The 18,112-nt window shown below is 38.7% G+C and overlaps 1 protein-coding gene across 3 annotated transcripts in view; it reads left to right on the top strand.

Moving 5' to 3' along the window:
- Positions 1 to 18,112, top strand: part of runx1t1 (RUNX1 partner transcriptional co-repressor 1) — a 77,942-nt gene that overhangs the window by 33,706 nt on the left and 26,124 nt on the right. For all 3 annotated transcript variants that reach the window (XM_051663072.1, XM_051663071.1, XM_051663073.1), the window contains exons 2-4: positions 13,189 to 13,326; positions 15,592 to 15,833; positions 17,237 to 17,326. In XM_051663072.1, the coding sequence (XP_051519032.1) occupies positions 13,189 to 13,326; positions 15,592 to 15,833; positions 17,237 to 17,326 (470 nt within the window). The remainder of the gene's footprint in view (positions 1 to 13,188; positions 13,327 to 15,591; positions 15,834 to 17,236; positions 17,327 to 18,112) is intronic.

Raw genomic sequence — 18,112 nt, 5'->3', positions numbered from 1 at the left:
TTGGTAAACTTTACTTAGTTTTTGGAACTCATATATTTTACACTAAAAATGTTTATTAAAAATGTAATATAAATGTTTTATATATTTTTATTATATTATGCAATAGTAAAATATTTCTGTCCCAATTTCTTCACTTTCACACATTATTTTAGTGCTCTTTGATTAAACCCACAAGCTTTTATTTCTTATGAAGCAAAACCTTTGAGATTTCATTTCATCACTGTATGACTCCACAGAAATAGAGTAAGTGTGCGTCTCCTCCTCTGTGCCACTGTGTGTCATTAAGACTGCTTGAATGAACCCGCTATGACCAGGAACATTTGCCATTACTCCATCATTTAAAGTGAAATCAAAGTGCTTTGCTGTCAACATCAAAGTTTATATTTCTTTGTTTATATCAGGGGTAGGCAACCTATGGCACGGAGCGGTAATCACTGGCACGCCAGCAACGGCGAGAGAGAAGTAGACTGTTTTATTTATATAAATTCCGCACCTGCATTCCAATCTACATCTTGATGTAATCCTTCCTTATGATCACGCAATTTGTTTTCATGAGCTGAATGGGAGGCTAAACAACAAGCTAAAATGTGACGAGACTGCAGTATACCCAACAGACTCGTGCAGCGCGTGCAAGCCATTCGCACATCATGAGCCGGCAGTGCTTCACGTTTGGTTAATCGCGTGAGTAAACGCGCCCACTTTAATTTGGCCAGGCTGCACGGATGACAGCCTACATTCCATGTTTCATTTGTTTCTTTTTGCTTTCAGAGCAACACGTGATGTAATAAGGAAAACACCACTATTAATCCTTGAGATTTCCAACCCAGCATACAGGTACACCCTCCTTAAACCATGGTCACACTCAAAATTACATTAAACGATTAAAAGAGAAAACATAAACCCACATTGTGGGGTTCAAAAATCTTTTCAAGTCTATTCAAAATATAAATTAAACCTGGAAATAAAGTTTTAGGATTTTGCAGGTGCGATAACCGAAAAAGGCTAAATAGTTGATCGGTTTGTGATGCGAGTCTAGTCACACTCCCATTCAGCTGATGAAAACATGCTGCGTGATCATGAGGAAGGATAACATCAAGATGTAGATTGGAATGCAGGTGCGAAAAACTTCATATAAATAAAATAGCCTGCTCCTCTCTCGCTGTTGCTGGTGTGCTAGTGATTACATTATAACAATGACATATTATATAGAAATATTTAAGATTCCACACAATTTTGAGGTAAGTAATCAAATAATATTTTCTTGGGAGTTTGGTGCAAGCCTCTGCTGATGGCGCACACATCAGAGTGCTTGAGAAGCAGTTCACGCACTCTTCCAGACAGGCGCTGCTCTGGTTGACGTCCACAATGCGGCTCAGTGACTCTCGAACTAAGTTCAACTGAACGACACACAAGTGTGCTGTTGATGGCATTTATATATTCGCTCAAAATTCCCTTATTTGGGAATTAAAATGTGATTGGAATTTGAAGCGCACAATAATCGCGGTTATTTAAAATACCCACAGTTAGATAAAAAAATTAAAAAACGCAGTCAGATTATTATTTAAAAATTGCAACTACCTGTGAATTAGGTTTATTTTTCTTATCCCTAGATCTTGTTTTCTTGTTCTTTTTTTTTTTTCTGGTTGATTGGGTCTAGTCTTGGCCTGGATCTGGCTATTAAGGTGTCTGGTATTGGTCTGGGTTTGGGTCTTGGAGGGTCTAGTCTTGATTACAACTCTGTTGTTAAGAGGTGGAATGATTCATAATAACATCTTGGTTAGGCACGGTGAGGAAAGAGCTGATGGAGTGGTGCAATCTCTTTAAACATCGGAGTGCACTGGTTGCTGTGTGCTGCAGCGGTTGGTGGGTGGGTGGGTTGGTAACTCTTGAGTGAGCACAGACTGATGCAGGTCCTACCAGCACACGCGTCATTTGATGGAATGGAATGGAACGTTGGCACACCACCTGGCGCCGGCCAAGTGGGGCCTGGAAAACAACTGCGCCTGGGGAGAGGCCTTGAAAACTGAGGGCTCTGGGAGAGAGTGAGCGAGGCAGAGAATGATATGGAGAGTAAGATAGCTGTCCAAAGGGACAGGCTTTGTTGCAGGGAGAATGAGCAGGATAAGTGCCGGGAATGAGTTCCAGGAGGGTGTGGGCATCCATACATCTTCCCTGACAAGCAGGCGGGGTTTGACGGGCCACGCTCCATTCCATCTGGCGGAGATGATTGCATGGTGCATTGGCGCGCACAAGTTCATAATGTATTTATGCCGATGCAACGCTTTCTCCCCCTCTTTCCCCCGTTCACCCTCAGCCTCAGATACCTGCGATGGCATCTGAATTCCAATTATCCGAAGAGTCAGTGTTGTATCTTTCTCGCCACATTACTAAGGGGCCGCTCACACTGAACATGTTTTTGTGTCCATCTGTGTTGTTTTCGATTGCTCTTCAGTGTAAACAGCTGCTGGTCGGACGTCTTCGACGCCTTGCGCAGAACTTGACGTGTCAAGTTAAAAGAAAAACTTTTAAAAACATGCCTCAAGACTCCTGCATTCTGCTCCATTCGTTGTCTAGCTTTTCTCAGCACAATAATGCATTTGTGTGAACAGTCAGCGTCGCCATCGCCTTTTCAACATTATCTGTCTGTGAGATGTCTTCCTGTGAAAGGTGAGTTTGCCAGTCTGATGAGTGAATGAGGAGTCTTTTTGAGCATTAGCATGCAGCTGATTGGCTTCCTATGGCTTTGGCACGTCATGCTTCACGTTAGTGGGCACAGTTTTTCTCTGAGAAGCAGAGCGTCTACTTCCTCACTACAAAACACATTCTTATGGAGAGAAACTCTATCTGCTCTGCTGAAATGACACTAGCATGAATTCCATGCACTGATTAATGCTGGTTTGGTGCTAGTCTAGCAAGTGAACCAACAAAATGTAGCTGGTAAAACTTGTTGACCAGCATGGTCTTTCTGGAAGACGGCAAAAAAAATTTCTTACTCAGTATTTTAGACTTGTTTACCAGTAAATGTGCAAGTCTAAACTTTTTATTTTTATTTTTTTATCTTTAGAACAAGATAAATATACTTTTGTTTCAAATCTGTATTATGTTTTTTTTTTTTTTTTTCTTGCATGGAATACAAAAAAGAGATGTTAGGCTGAATGTCACTATTGTCTCAGTCACTATTCACTTTCACTGCACACCAGCATCCCATGTTGGGGACCATCATCCAAAACACAATGTATGCTGGTGACCAGCCATTTTGGTCTTTTCAGCAAGCTGAACTTCCTGCAATCACATAACTGTGTGGGTTTCTGAATTACCACAGGCATTTCAGAAATAGTCTGAAATCGTTCGGTCATAATGCTGAATTATCACAGCAGATAGATTTCACAAAGGTTCTCCTAAACTAACTCACTAAGTGAATATGCAACTCTATCTGTGTAGGAGGATGAATCAAGTTTCAGCTTTAGCATCTCACAATGACACAAAAACTAAGATGCACCGGTGAGATCCTGATATTAAATTCATAACACATTTGCATGTGGGGAGAGTTTTAAGAAACATCCTACAGGGATTCTAATACGCAACAAGAAAATGAACTATATTATTTCTGACCTTCTTTTCATCATGTGCAGCTTGTGTACACATAGATATTAACCACCCTAGAATGAGCTAAACATTGCCGTCTGTGCAGTGAGTGATGTAACAGATATGTAAGCCAAGCATTGCACATCAAAAAGCATACGGACAAGAGACCAGATGTTTTTTCTGATCACGTTAGCGAGGAAAGGTCTGCCAAAACATAGATTTCAATCAATGTTGAAATCTACAGTACATAGCAGCATACCAATGGTTTATATTATACCTATGTTTATATGTACAATATATAGCAAACAAGGCATATGAAATTTGCTGAAATAAAATTAGCCACACACAAAACATTCAAAATTTGCCAAATTTGTTTTTTTACAAAAAATGTCATGTCAACATGGAACTGCATTTGTAACCCATTTTGCTTTTGTAATGTGACAGAAAAAAGTATTAAACAAGAAAAAAAAAAATATTTGTGCATAATTTGATTTTATCCATCTGAAATTCATTGGATCATAAAAAGTGGCCATGCTGTAGGCCTATATATAATCAAACAGAAGTGCTTCTTGGAGGATCACTAACTAGCTGGCCTCAAGCTGCTCTTTGATTCACCTTCCCAGAAAAAAACTGAGGTTGACAGCATGCATGACTAACCATTTAACCAGTCCTGCTGCTTTTGGTTTGGTGGTCTTGTAAAAATAGTATGAAAGTTTGAGATTCCTCCTTGACTTCTGCTGTGTTTATGCATGCATATTGCCGATATAAGGAAAAATATATAAGGATAGCAAGAAGGTGAGCCAGACACATACTGACAAGATATATACTGCCATTGTCGGGTCATGAAAAATGACCAGGCGTGGAGTCAAGATGAGAGAGTGGTGCTTTCTAATGCTCAGTTTGGCGTGCCGTTTAATGGCGATCCATATTACTCGAGAGCTCTTTTGAAAAGCAATAAAAGACCTTGCCGAACAGGAAAATGGAAAGCACTTCATCGTCCTTCCTGGGAGCCACATTAAATCTCTTGCTGCATCAATATCCGTGGTGGCCCGCCTAATATCTGTGCTGCTCGTCCGCCAATTTCCCGTTTTAAAAAAAGGCAAGGTAACTGCCAAACAAAATGCACTCTGTACGTTAACTCTGCACCGATTAACTTTGCGAAATCAGGGCAGGATTGATGTGCACTCTAGTATGTTTGAGCCTGTTTAAAATGCAAAATTGCACCTTTTTCTGCAAGAGGAAAGTAATTTGAATTGAGTTATGCATTGCTTTTTTTCCACAACATATTTGCACGCTATACCACTTTTAGGTGGATTTAATGCCCTGGTACAAAATGATTGTATTGGTAATCATTTTGCCTTGGCTAAAAATATATATACATATATATATATATTGCTGAAAAGGCATATATAGAATATATATATATATATATATATATATATATATATATATATATATATATATATATATATATATATATACGTAAAAATTTGAATGAACATCTGCACTGTAATGTCCATACCATGTCTGTAATACATACAGTAATTGTTATTCAGACACACTTGTAGTCTATAAAGAAAAATTTTAATATAAAGAGTAGAGAACAATTTTATCTATTCTTTATTTTCTACGCTTGGATTTCTTACAGCCGTTGATTTTATTTTGTATGGAATTCATACTGCCTGCCTAGCATAAAAGTGAGATGTATTATGGTGATTATTATTTCACTCGAACACAGGATGACATACACTATGGAAATGCAATGCTTTTAAATTGTCTGATTTGTAATATTATAGCTGAATGCGGTGAGGGAAATATCAAACCTTGTCATGCCTGCTCATCTTTGCTGACAGATCCTAATCGAGGACGTTCCAAATTCAAACTATTTTCCCATATTTCACCTTGAATCTTGGGTCTCAAAGGGGTAAGATACTTAGTGTGTGTGTGTGTGTGCTGGCAGATTACAGCCTAACCTCTTCCTTTATCATCCATTTCTGTCCAACAGGGAAGGAGAGGAGGAGGTTTAGATGCTTTATGATTGTTTCTCTTTGCCCGATTCTTAATCCAATCCCAACATTGACCCAGATGTTAATCCTCAATTACACATGTAGAACCACAATCTGTACATCGCCCTGGGCTGTTTCCCGAGACCAAGGCTGAATAAAAGTAGACCTTATCTGTTTTGAACCATTAATATCATTTTTACTTTTTACATCAGTGAGTGATATTTTCAAATTATATTAATCTGACAGGCATTTTGTTTTACAATAACTAGTGCACTAGCGCTTGGGCTATTTTATTAATTTCAGTCTCTTGCTGTGGCTCTTGTGAATTATAGTGCCTGGACTTGTCACGTTGTTAACATTTCGAAGGTAATAACTGGCCCCATACTGAGATTTTAATATTGAATCGAGGTCTCTTACACCAGCTTGAGAATCTTTGATAAAAAAAAAAAAAAATTGTATTCTTGATTGAATATCATAAGCAGAATACAGAGTCTTCTTATGACAATTCTTTTCACAGAAATAATAATGTCACATTGACATTAGCAGCATAGCCACCATTCTTTATCCTTTTTAGTCCTTTTTTTTTTGACAATGTAGATATAAAATGCTTAATCAGCAAAGGTGTAAGACTCCCACTGATTATGCTGTCATTTCTTTATCTGAAAAAATATATGTTTTTTTCATGCAGAGCTGGATGGCGTTGTAGCTGTATAATGTATAAGGTATTCTGAGCTTTGTTTTTAGTCTGGGAACTGCCTGCCCATTTGGGTCTGTTATCAATTGGGGAGAGGATTGAGAGTGCATGGGGAGCAGGTATGGCTTAGATTAAGCCTGCAAAGACACTAGTGATCGACCGATATGGGTTTTTTAATGGCTGATGCCGATATCCAGAAAGCAGGGTGGCCGATAGGCCAATACAATGCTGACATATCACACAATTTAATAAAGTAAATAACCTAAACATAAAATTGCTAAAAAATGAATAAACTCTTATTTAGCACTATATTTACTCAATTTCACACTAAACTTTAACTTATAATAATATTAAAATATAAAATAATATTGTATTTAAAATGGAAGATTTTTGTTTAGTCATCAAATTTTAGTAATTTATTTGCACATGAAGAAATTGTTAATATATAAGGAAGAAGGAAATAACAGTACACACAGCAGTCCAGCAACCATGGATGGCATGTGCGCATTATTTGCAGATGGTAGGCTTTATGATATTAGTTTTATTGATCTTTGCCTTTTTATCATTAGATAAGAGAGGCTGTTAAAATACATGCTTTAGAGGTAAATAAATGAGCGCTCCACAGGATGCTGGATCTGTTCAAGTTCTGTGAGGTTGGTTTATTTAATCTGTTTAAACAAGATATGCGCATATTTGCAGATGGTATATGATATTAGTTTTATTGATATTTGCCTTTTTATCATAAGACACAACAGTTAAATGTTACAAGGAACTGTTGAGGAGAGAGAGGTAGATTGAAACAGGTAAGCACTTTAATATATGCTCAAACATATGTGATATGCAGACCATTTAAATGAGACTGTGTTGCACACCGGTCTATTATTGCAGTAACACGATGGCACATAACAACAAAACAAACCATGACTGGTCATTTACATGTCTCAGTCGCTTCACATGCAAGCAGGCAATTCTCAGCACACTCAAGAAACAAATCGGCCAAATGGGAAAATGTATCGGCCGATGCTGATAATTAAAAAATTCAGAATATTGCCCAATTTATCGGCCTCTGCGATATATCGGTCGACCACTAAAAGACACATATGCTCAGGATCTGGTACTTACATACAGCCACATAAGTGCCTAGGGAATGGGAGCCATACAGAGCTAAAATTCCCACCCTACTTTATCTCTTCTGCTTCCTTGGTCAGACTCTGGTTGTCTAAAAAGCCTTTCTTTTTAGAAAGTTTTGGAGGGTATCCCCCAGGGCTATATACTCGGCCCTCTGAGGTCTTCTTTAGTTTGAGACCACCACTGAAAATACAGGTGCATCTCAATAAATTAGAATGTCATGGAAAAGTTCATTTATTTCAGTAATTCAACTCAAATTGTGAAACTCGTGTATTAAATAAATTCAGTGCACACAGACTGAAGTAGTTTAAGTCTTTGGTACTTTTAATTGTGATGATTTTGGCTCACATTTAACAAAAACCCACCAATTCACTATCTCAACAAATTAGAATACATCATAAGACCAATAAAAAAAACATTTTTAGTGAATTGTTGGCCTTCTGGAAAGTATGTTCATTTACTGTATATGTACTCAATACTTGGTAGGGGCTCCTTTTTCTTTAATTACTGCCTCAATTCAGCGTGGCATGGAGGTGATCAGTTTGTGGCACTGCTGAGGTGGTATGGAAGCCCAGGTTTCTTTGACAGTGGCCTTCAGCTCATCTGCATTTTTTGGTCTCTTGTTTCTCATTTTCCTCTTGACAATACCCCATAGAGAATTCAGGTCTGGTGAGTTTGCTGGCCAGTCAAGCACACCAACACCATGGTCATTTAACCAACTTTTGGTGCTTTTGGCAGTGTGGGCAGGTGCCAAATCCTGCTGGAAAATGAAATCAGCATCTTTAAAAAGCTGGTCAGCAGAAGGAAGCATGAAGTGCTCCAAAATGTCTTGGTAAACGGGTGCAGTGACTTTGGTTTTCAAAAAACACAATGGACCAACACCAGCAGATGACATTGCACCCCAAATCATCACAGACTGTGGAAACTTAACACTGGACTTCAAGCAACTTGGGCTATGAGCTTCTCCACCCTTCCTCCAGACTCTAGGACCTTGGTTTCCAAATGAAATACAAAACTTGCTCTCATCTGAAAAGAGGACTTTGGACCACTGGGCAACAGTCCAGTTCTTCTTCTCCTTAGCCCAGGTAAGACGCCTCTGACGTTGTCTGTGGTTCGGGAGTGGCTTAACAAGAGGAATATGACAACTGTAGCCAAATTCCTTGACACGTCTGTGTGTGGTGGCTCTTGATGCCTTGACCTCAGCCTCAGTCCATTCCTTGTGAAGTTCACCCAAATTCTTGAATCGATTTTGCTTGACAATCCTCATAAGGCTGCGGTTCTCTCGGTTGTGCATCTTTTTCTTCCACACTTTTTCCTTCCACTCAACTTTCTGTTAACATGCTTGGACACAGCACTCTGTGAACAGCCAGCTTCTTTGGCAATGAATGTTTGTGGCTTACCCTCCTTGTGAAGGGTGTCAATGATTGTCTTCTGGACAACTGTCAGATCAGCAGTCTTCCCCATGATTGTGTATCCTAGTGAACCAAACTGAGAGACCATTTTGAAGGCTCAGGAAAACTTTGCAGGTGTTTTGAGTTGATTAGCTGATTGGCATGTCACTATATTCTAATTTTTTGAGATAGTGAATTGGTGGGTTTTTGTTAAATGTGAGCCAAAATCATCACAATTAAAAGAACCAAAGACTTAAACTACTTCAGTCTATGTGCATTGAATTTATTTAATACACGAGTTTCACAATTTGGTTGAATTACTGAAATAAATGAACTTTTCCATGACATTCTAATTTATTGAGATGCACCTGTACTTACCAGAGAGCATTAATTAGTAGTTTTTGCTATTAATTAGGCTAGCATTGCTATTACTATTGCTAAAATATAAACAAACTCTTAAGGCTGTCGCACACCAGATGAGAAGCACCACACCGCGTCACGGCTAGTACATGGCACAGGTATCAAACACAGGGCACATCGATGTGGTTCAGGTGGCAGACAGTACACATGAAAGTTACCAAGGTTTTTCCCTTCTTCAAGAACGAACAAATAATCTCCTTTGTTAAAGATTTAGGTTGAATTTAATGGAAAATATGAGTTGCGCTCCATTGCGCAGCAGAAATTTGAGCAGCCTCCGGAGTCATAGCTGGGTACCGCAGACAGACGCGAACGGCTATGTGTGTACCTTCACTGAATACGCGTCCAATGTGCGACCCCTTTAACCAAATTTTTTAACTTTGGTGCATAACTCATCTTAAACTTTTAACACAGATTTTAACAGATTTTGTGACGGACTTAAATCATACCTCAAATTGTGCATCTTGTAGAGAGAGGTGTGCTAGTACTTTTCTAAGTAATCAAACTTACAATTTTATACCTAGGAGATGATAAAATGAGTCCCAAAAAACAACAACAAAATCAAACTCGCTACACTCAAGCATTCTGAATGGTATTTCTCCATTAGAATGCTTTATCCATTAACTAGTTTTAGAAATATTTGGAATATAGATATTTAGTAAAGAGGAGAGTGATTATAGATATTGTACTGTTATATAATCTACTTGAAGACTTTGGTTATAGAGTATGTGGCAGAGTCTATAATATGCTAATAAGTTTTAAATTATCAGGATTTTAATCCAGATGTTAAAGGAATTTATTTGTGGCATAATGTTGATTACCACAAAAATTAATTTTGACTCGTCCCTCCTTTTCTTTAAAGGTGCAGTATGTAAGATTCAGAAACCCTTGTTATTATTGACACCTGTGGCTATTAAGTGAACTGCAGCCAGCTACCTGTTGCTTGTGCTCGCGCTTGTGCACACACTCCATAGGGACACGAGTGAGAGAGCATCGGCCAAAACAATGACGTAATGTACAAAGAGACTGAACGTGATCCACTGGCATCATGCTGACTGATGAGGTTGCATAATTAAAATTAAACAGTTATGATTGTTTTACTACAAACTTTGAGACTAAACTAAAACTACTTATCAGCTAACATAGCATACTGATACACACATACAGCTACAAACTACCAAACTATACCAGACAGTTTACTGTTGCACTGCACTGTTGTTGCACTATTGTATGTTTTGTATGTCATATGTTGTACTATGTTCAAGAACCAGCGTATTTGCTTAAACGTATCCTGTATACCTGACTTTTAGTATAAAGAGAAGATCGTTGAAATTATTTGAACGTTACGAAGCAAGGTAGCTTGCAATTTGTCAGCGTTAGCAGGTAAGATCAAGTTAGTTGAAATTACACAGATCAATCCTTATGGCACTATATGGCACTATATTTCACATGCTTTGTAAGCTTACCTGTCCAATAAGAAGAATGGCAATTCAGGGTCGGTTTTGATCCCCAAAACCAAATGAAGGTCCCTCCAGGAATCAAATGCCCTGCCGATGTTCACTCTAGTTTTCGCTCGACCACGATCACGTTCCCACTTAGGCAGACGGGATTCAGTAGAAGGCTCTCGGGAGCACACATAAATGTCACATCCTTTGGATTTTCCCGGCAAAACCGACCTGCTCCCTTCACATGAAAATCAGTCTACAGGCTTTAAAAGGCAACCTAGGAAGTCCGGGAAGGGCTCATTTTTTAAGTTGCATTACAAGCCGTTCACACATTGGCAAAAAAAAGGCGAATATTACATGAAAATTGTAACATATTGCACCTTTAAAAAAAGCAAAAATTTGGGTTACAGTGAAGCACTTACAATGGAAGTGAATGTGGCCAATTTTTAAAGGGTTTAAAGGCAGAAATGTGAAGCTTATAATTTAAAAAGCACTTCCATTATTTCTTCTGTTAAAACCTATGTATTATTTGAGCTGTAGAATTGTTTAAATCATCATTTTTACAGTCATTTATGGTTTTAGGGTTTGTTGACATTACAGCGTCATGGTAACAAAGTTGTAAAATTGGCTATAACTTTACACAGAAAAGGTTAGTAAGCAATTATGTCACACTAAAATCGTGTTTACATGCATATCCTTTATGTCCTATGTCTATACTTTTGAAAAAGTGAGTATTTTAACATTCAAAAAGCAGCCCCATTTACTTCCATTGTAGCCTCACTGTAACCCAGAACCCAAGTTTCTCTAATTGCTTAAAGAGTTGCTGAGTCAGAATTGACTCAGAGGTCAAGAGCAGGGTCACAACAATAGATGTGACAGCACATGACATCTTGATAGGGTTTTCTTCAGAAGGTCATTACTAATACTGGGGTCACGGTGTCCTTGCTGCTTTAACGGTGAGCTTTTAAAACCCCTGCTTATCTAACAGACTAACCATAATACAATCTCATTTTAGTAGTCTTATGTCACCCAGCTACAACTAGTACATTTTTGACATCTTGATACAGCATTGAACTGTATCCCTATTTTCTGTTTTTACATTCAGACACGTACACGTTGTACCAGCTGTGAGAACATTGTGTGTCGGTTGAGCAGCCGCTCTGTGTCTTGGACGTGTACCCTGACTTTCCTTATTACAGCTGTCCTGGGTGTCCCCTTGACTCTGATAGCAGCAGGGCTCCTGTCTTTTCCCAACCAGCTCCTTTCGGTTCTCTTCTCACTTCTTTTTACTCCTCAGAAGGATATTAAATACTCGATAAATCTAATATGTTGTATAGCTGTCTTGCTGGCAATGTCACATCAAAGAATAAAGTGTTTTAGTGGTTTTTGCAAAGGCAAACATCACTATTACTATTGCTCATACTTAGGCTCTGAGCTTTATCATGTAACTCACAGTTTGTGCTACAGACATGAATTATACCTCAAATTGTGTTGCTTGTTGAGGAGAGCTGTGCTTTTACTTTTCTAGGCTATTGGACTTAAATTAATATTCCGGATTCAATACAAGTTCATATATATATATACACACACTACCGTTCAAAAGTTTAGGGCCACTTACTCATTCTTTATTTTTAATTTTTTTCACATTTTAGAATAATAGTAATGTCATCACAACTATGGAATAATAGAAATGGAACTATGGGAATTATGTTGTGACTAAAAAAATCCAAAATAAATCAAAACTATGTTATATTTTAGCATCTTCAAAGTGGCCACACTTTGCCTAGATTTTGCCAAGACAGTTTGTCAACCAACTTCTTGAGGTATCACCCATTTCAGTCAAGTGACCCCAAACCTTTGAACGGTAGTGTGTGTATGTATATATATATATATATATATACATATACTGTATATATGTTTAAGTCTTGTGTCTATACTTTTGAAACAGTGAGTATTTTAATGTGCACTGATTGGCCCCATTCACTTTCATTGTAAGTGCTCACTCTAACCTAGATTCAACATAATTCCACAAATGCTGTCGACTGAGTTTAACTTGTATTGAACATGGAATATTGCTTTAATATGTTCACCTGGCGAATGATAAAATGTGCACCTAAGCATTTTTTGCATGGACAAGCACTACTCACATTTTCCACAGAAAATGTAAAACAAAACAAAAAAAACAAATTGCTGTTAGGCTGCTACTACAAGTTTTCATAATGAATAAAATTGGTTGACTGCCAGACAGTACACAGCAGATGAATATGCTAGCTATCTTAACGGTGTTACTCTATATTTCTGAGAAGTTTTTAATGAGAGTTCTGTTGGTCTCTTTGATCATTAGGGAAAAGGTGATGACAGCTGGAATGTGACCACTGTTACTATCTATGAACTCTCTAAAGGCATATATGGTGTATGTAGGTATGTGAGTGTAAATGTTACAGTAGCTCAGGTCCTGCAGAAAGGCAGCTGTTGGGATATCACTGAGGTCTCACAAGAACTGTTCCACTTTTTCTTTACAGATCGCACTGAGAAGCGCTCCACCATGCCCGACTCACCTGCTGATGTGAAAACACAGTCCAGGTTAACTCCGCCCACCATGCCTCCTCCCCCCACCACACAGGGAGCTCCCCGGACCAGCTCCTTCACCCCCACCACATGTGAGTACACATCGAACTTAGATCTACACTCTAAAAAACACTGCAAGAGAAGACAATGTACACCTGTTTTCAGCCTTAAAGGCATAGTTCACCCAAAAATGAAGACTTTCTGATGTGAAAGTAAACGGTGACTGACACTAACACTCTAACATCTCATTTTGTGTTGCACAGGAGAAAGAAAGTCATACCGTTTGGAAACGTATATTTCGACTTGCCTCTTATCCTTTAAATATCTGGGTTACAAGGCCAATCCGTAAATTAAAAAATACTCACTGTTTCAAAAATATAGCAAAAAGATGTAAACGCTATGCATGTTAACATGATTTTAGTGTGATATAATCGCTTACCTTTTCTGTGTAATTTTATATCCAATATTACAACTTTGTTGCCACTAATACTGTAAAAACTAAAATCCTCAAATGACCATAAAACGATGATATAAACAACTTTACAGCTTAAATAATACACAAGTTTTAACAGAAGAATTACTGTAAGTGCTTTATTAAATTATAAGCTTCACATTTCTGCCTTTAAACCCTCCAAAAATTGGCCACATTCACTTTCATTGTTAGTGCCTCAATGTAATCACAATTTTTGCTTTTTTAACAAAAAGGAGGGGCGAGTCGAAATATGTTTTGTAGTAATCAACATTATGCCGCAAATGCCATCAATTGAGCTTAACTTTATTGAACCCAGAATATTCCTTTAAGACCAACTTGTCAATTTGGAAAATATATAGTTTTGCCCATTCCTAATTACAGTCAGCATACCTAACATTCCTATTGTTCTTCTGCTGGGCACTATTCTCCCTAACCTGTAGATTTTTCAGAATGTCCACAGACTTCCAAGAGCATAACACATGCCAACTCAGGGGACTTCTAGAGTGGCTCACTAGCAAAGCCTTCCATGTAACAGCCTCCCAGCATTATGTCAGTGTAATAGAGCATTGGTGTGCTGTCAACAGCAGTAACACATTCCTCTCTCTGATGTTACATCCTTAAAAACAGATCAGTTGGACTCTGCAATTAGCGCTTATGAAAAAAAAAGACAAAAAGCAAGCTGGGTCTAAAGCAATCCGGAGCCTTTTTAAAGGCATGCTCTAATTATACATTCTGAAGGTTTAACAAAGCAAGCGCTTTGATTTCCCTTCCATGTAATTGTTACCAGATGCAGCTCTCGTTTCTGTTCTGTTGGAGGGACGCCAGGCAAACAAGGCTATCACGCAGCCTAATCTCATTAAAGAGACGTTGATTCCAAGCTGCATCCCTTCACCGTGTATGTTTCTCATATGGGGGACACTCGACCACATGTATTCTACTCCTCTGGACTTAATTTGTCTGATGTATGGAAGCAAGAACGCACGGCTTCCTTCTCAAAGCTGCCATGGCTGATTCAAAACAAATGTTCGACTGTCGCAAGAGCCTCGTTCAAGTGCTGTCAGTTACAACCTCACAGAGAACAGCAATGTCATTTTTGACAAAGGCACCGGTTGCTGCTTGGTTTTGAGGGATATTCCTATTTTGAGGGGTATTATGCAGATCTTTCAGATTTAGATCATTCACTCTAAATACATTCACTTGAGTTAAAAATTAGGGATGTGCAAAACTACAGATTTTCTATATCGACTAGTTGGTGGGTTGCCTGAATGACGAGTCAGTTTATTCATTTATAGTGGATGATTAGGCTGGTTTCATCTGAAACTAATTGGACATGTTTCTTAGGGGGCATTTACAAAATGTGTTTTGCATTCAAAAATAGCTAGATGGAGCCCAGCAGCATGGAACAGAATGCAGAGGTCTCGTGACATATTGCCACGGCGTCCTAAAAATGAAATAGGAAATTAATTTAAAGACACTTTTTTTACAATTTTACCGTGCTGTCGTACAACTAAAAGCAAAAGCACACTGTTGTCATGCTAATAAAAGCAAAACAGATATACCCATGTGTTAAGTTACATCTAGTACCGGGATTAAAGGGTTTTGTTGTTATCTTGTGGCTATACTTTTAAAACAATGTGTATTTCAATGGATTTTGCCCCATTCACTTCTATTGTGAGTACCTTACTGTAACCATGATTTTTGGTTTTTTTAAACAAAAGGCGGGCAAGTCTACATAATTTGTTTGTGGAAATTAACATTATGCCACAAATGCTGTTGAAGCATTTGAAGCTTAACTTTTACTGAACCTGGAACATTCTTTTAAATAATTCCCAATGGTGGTGCATCCTTCCTGGTAAATAAAAATAATAACTTTTCTGATTTTCAGTAACGAATGGCACCAGTCACTCTCCCACCGCACTGAATGGAGCTCCATCTCCACCCAATGGCTTCAGCAATGGACCTTCATCTTCCTCTTCCTCTTCGCTGGCCAATCAGCAGCTCCCGCCGGCATGTGGCGCAAGGCAGCTCAGCAAGCTCAAACGCTTCCTAACGACATTGCAGCAGTTCGGCAACGACATCTCACCTGAGATAGGAGAACGAGTGCGCACGCTGGTGTTGGGGCTCGTGGTAAGTCTCTTATTACTGAATTAGTGACAACATTTTAAAATGTTGGCCACCTTAATTGTACGTTTGAGTGCATTGACCTTCATCGCAAATTAAAACACTGTAATTTTAATTGGAAAAGGAAAGGATTAAGTATCATGTCTCGAAATTTGATTGAAAAAAATTGTTGGCTCTGCCAGGAGACAAGTGATTATTGTGTCTCCTGAACAGTTGCTCCCCATACAGACAGTAGAAATGGATTTGTTTTGCTTTCTTGCCACCAAAAAGGATCTTTTTTGGCCTTCATCATAAAGCTGTTGGGAAAATAAAGGCTTGTCCAACAACAATAAATCAAATGAAACGCATCTGTAGCTAGGACATAACTCGCGTTAAAAAAAATTTCCAACAAAATGTGCAGCATGAGCTGTAACAGCATTATTTTCGTTAATATGTAGTTATGGAATAAACAATGGCAAAATAGCTGCTTGAATTAGAGGAGGGCTGCTTTAATTAGCCATTCCAAAGGAAAGCTCTTTTTTGCGGCGGGCATTTGTTTATTTTTGCTGTGTCTACACGCAGAGGCTTCCTTGTGTCCCCTTGGCTTCCATGGCTCTCTTTAATTCGCTCCCCACTCTGCCTTATTGAAAAGAGTGACACACTTAATTAGCGCCGCCAATGCTGGAGAAAAGCTCAGGAGGCTTTCTAGCTGTCAAAACAGGCCGCCGCAATCTGGACGAACAGATGTAAGCCTAATGTAACAAAATTCAGGTCTGGGAAATGAGGGGGAAAAAAGGCTGTGTATTTTTTCTCAAATGTACGACTCCCCGCTCTCTTTCCCTCACTAGCTCTCTCGGAAATAACACCTAGAAAATTGAAAATAGTGTCACCGTCCTATCAGTCTGTTAAAAGATGATAGAGCAGAGAGGAAGGGAGATAGAAATTAGTCATTTCTTTTTCTTCTTTTTTTACACTGCCAGAGAAGTGCTGAGTTTAAAGGTGGTGAGATACAGTACATGCCAGTTCGGAAGCGAACAAGAAATGTTTTTAAACCGATCAAGCTGTATATCTTCGTCTTCATGTGCTTTGCACTTGATATGTGTGTGTTATGATGTTTATGCCATGTTTTATCTCTCACAGCAAGCTGTTTGGTGTAATACTGGAGCTGTAACTGTGTATGCGTTTGTGTGCATGTGTATTTGTTAGCGCAATGATGATGCGGTCAGGGTTTGCACATGTAAAAGCCACCAGATCAAACTTCCCCATACGTGGCCTTTCACCACAGTCGTCCATATGCCTCCTATTAAAGTCTTCAAATCATTCAATCTCCAGCAGGATATAGTTTTGCCTCCAATAAGTAATATTATCACATAATGTTTTCCACATGTGTTCTTGCATGTATCATCTTTTTTTTCCCTCTTTCCCCACAGAACTCCACTTTAACCATTGAGGAATTCCACTCCAAACTACAAGAAGCGACCAACTTCCCTCTCAGACCTTTTGTCATCCCATTTTTGAAGGTATTACACAAGCAAAGCGATCTGGAAGACATTTAAACAACTGAGGCACAGATGTGCTTATTTCTCCCAGCTCTCAACTTTTAAAGCACAGGCAAGGCCTAAATAGATACATGGTTTCCTCATGAGCAGAGAGGCATCGGGTTTCCTGTTGACTGGCAACTATTTTTTAATTCTGCTTTTCTTTTTTGGGGGAGTAGTGTTTTAAATGTGGAAATATGATGTGGATCCACATAACCCTGTTCAGTATAACAGTGTTGTACTGGCCCGTTCCACAGCACAAAGTCTCTATTTATTCACACATGCTGAGGGGTGCTCAAATTTCGAAGAGGGCAGGGCACATCTGAAACCATTACCACAGTAAGAGGAGCTGTTGTTGTCGTCTGAGAATATCGACCTTTGCCTTCTCTGCTGCCCATTTGTCACTGTGGCCCTTATTTCATTACAGTTAAATATGTGTCTCTGGGCCTGTTTATGTTGGAGCACTTAACAAGGATCGTTCAAATAAACACCCACCGCATTTTATTATTTCAAATAAGGGAATTATGCATTAATTATACATGGCATATTTTTGTATCACATCATCTTGTTTGAGATTAAAATGATTGTAGCCTGCAGACTGAATGTAGAATTTGTAAATTTTTGACATATGTAGCATTAGTGCTTTGATAGAGATTCAGTTCTCATGAGCTTTGATCCTTATGGTGACTGAGGTATCCCTCCACCCTCAATCGATCACCATTCATTTTCATCTGCTTATAAATGACAGCCATTACACACGCCACACCA

Source organism: Myxocyprinus asiaticus, chromosome 30, assembly GCF_019703515.2.
Source record: "Myxocyprinus asiaticus isolate MX2 ecotype Aquarium Trade chromosome 30, UBuf_Myxa_2, whole genome shotgun sequence".
NCBI classification, from domain to species: Eukaryota; Metazoa; Chordata; class Actinopteri; order Cypriniformes; family Catostomidae; genus Myxocyprinus; species Myxocyprinus asiaticus.
The sequence above is the reverse complement of the archived record's forward strand: the minus strand, read 5'-3'. Positions and strand labels throughout refer to the sequence as shown.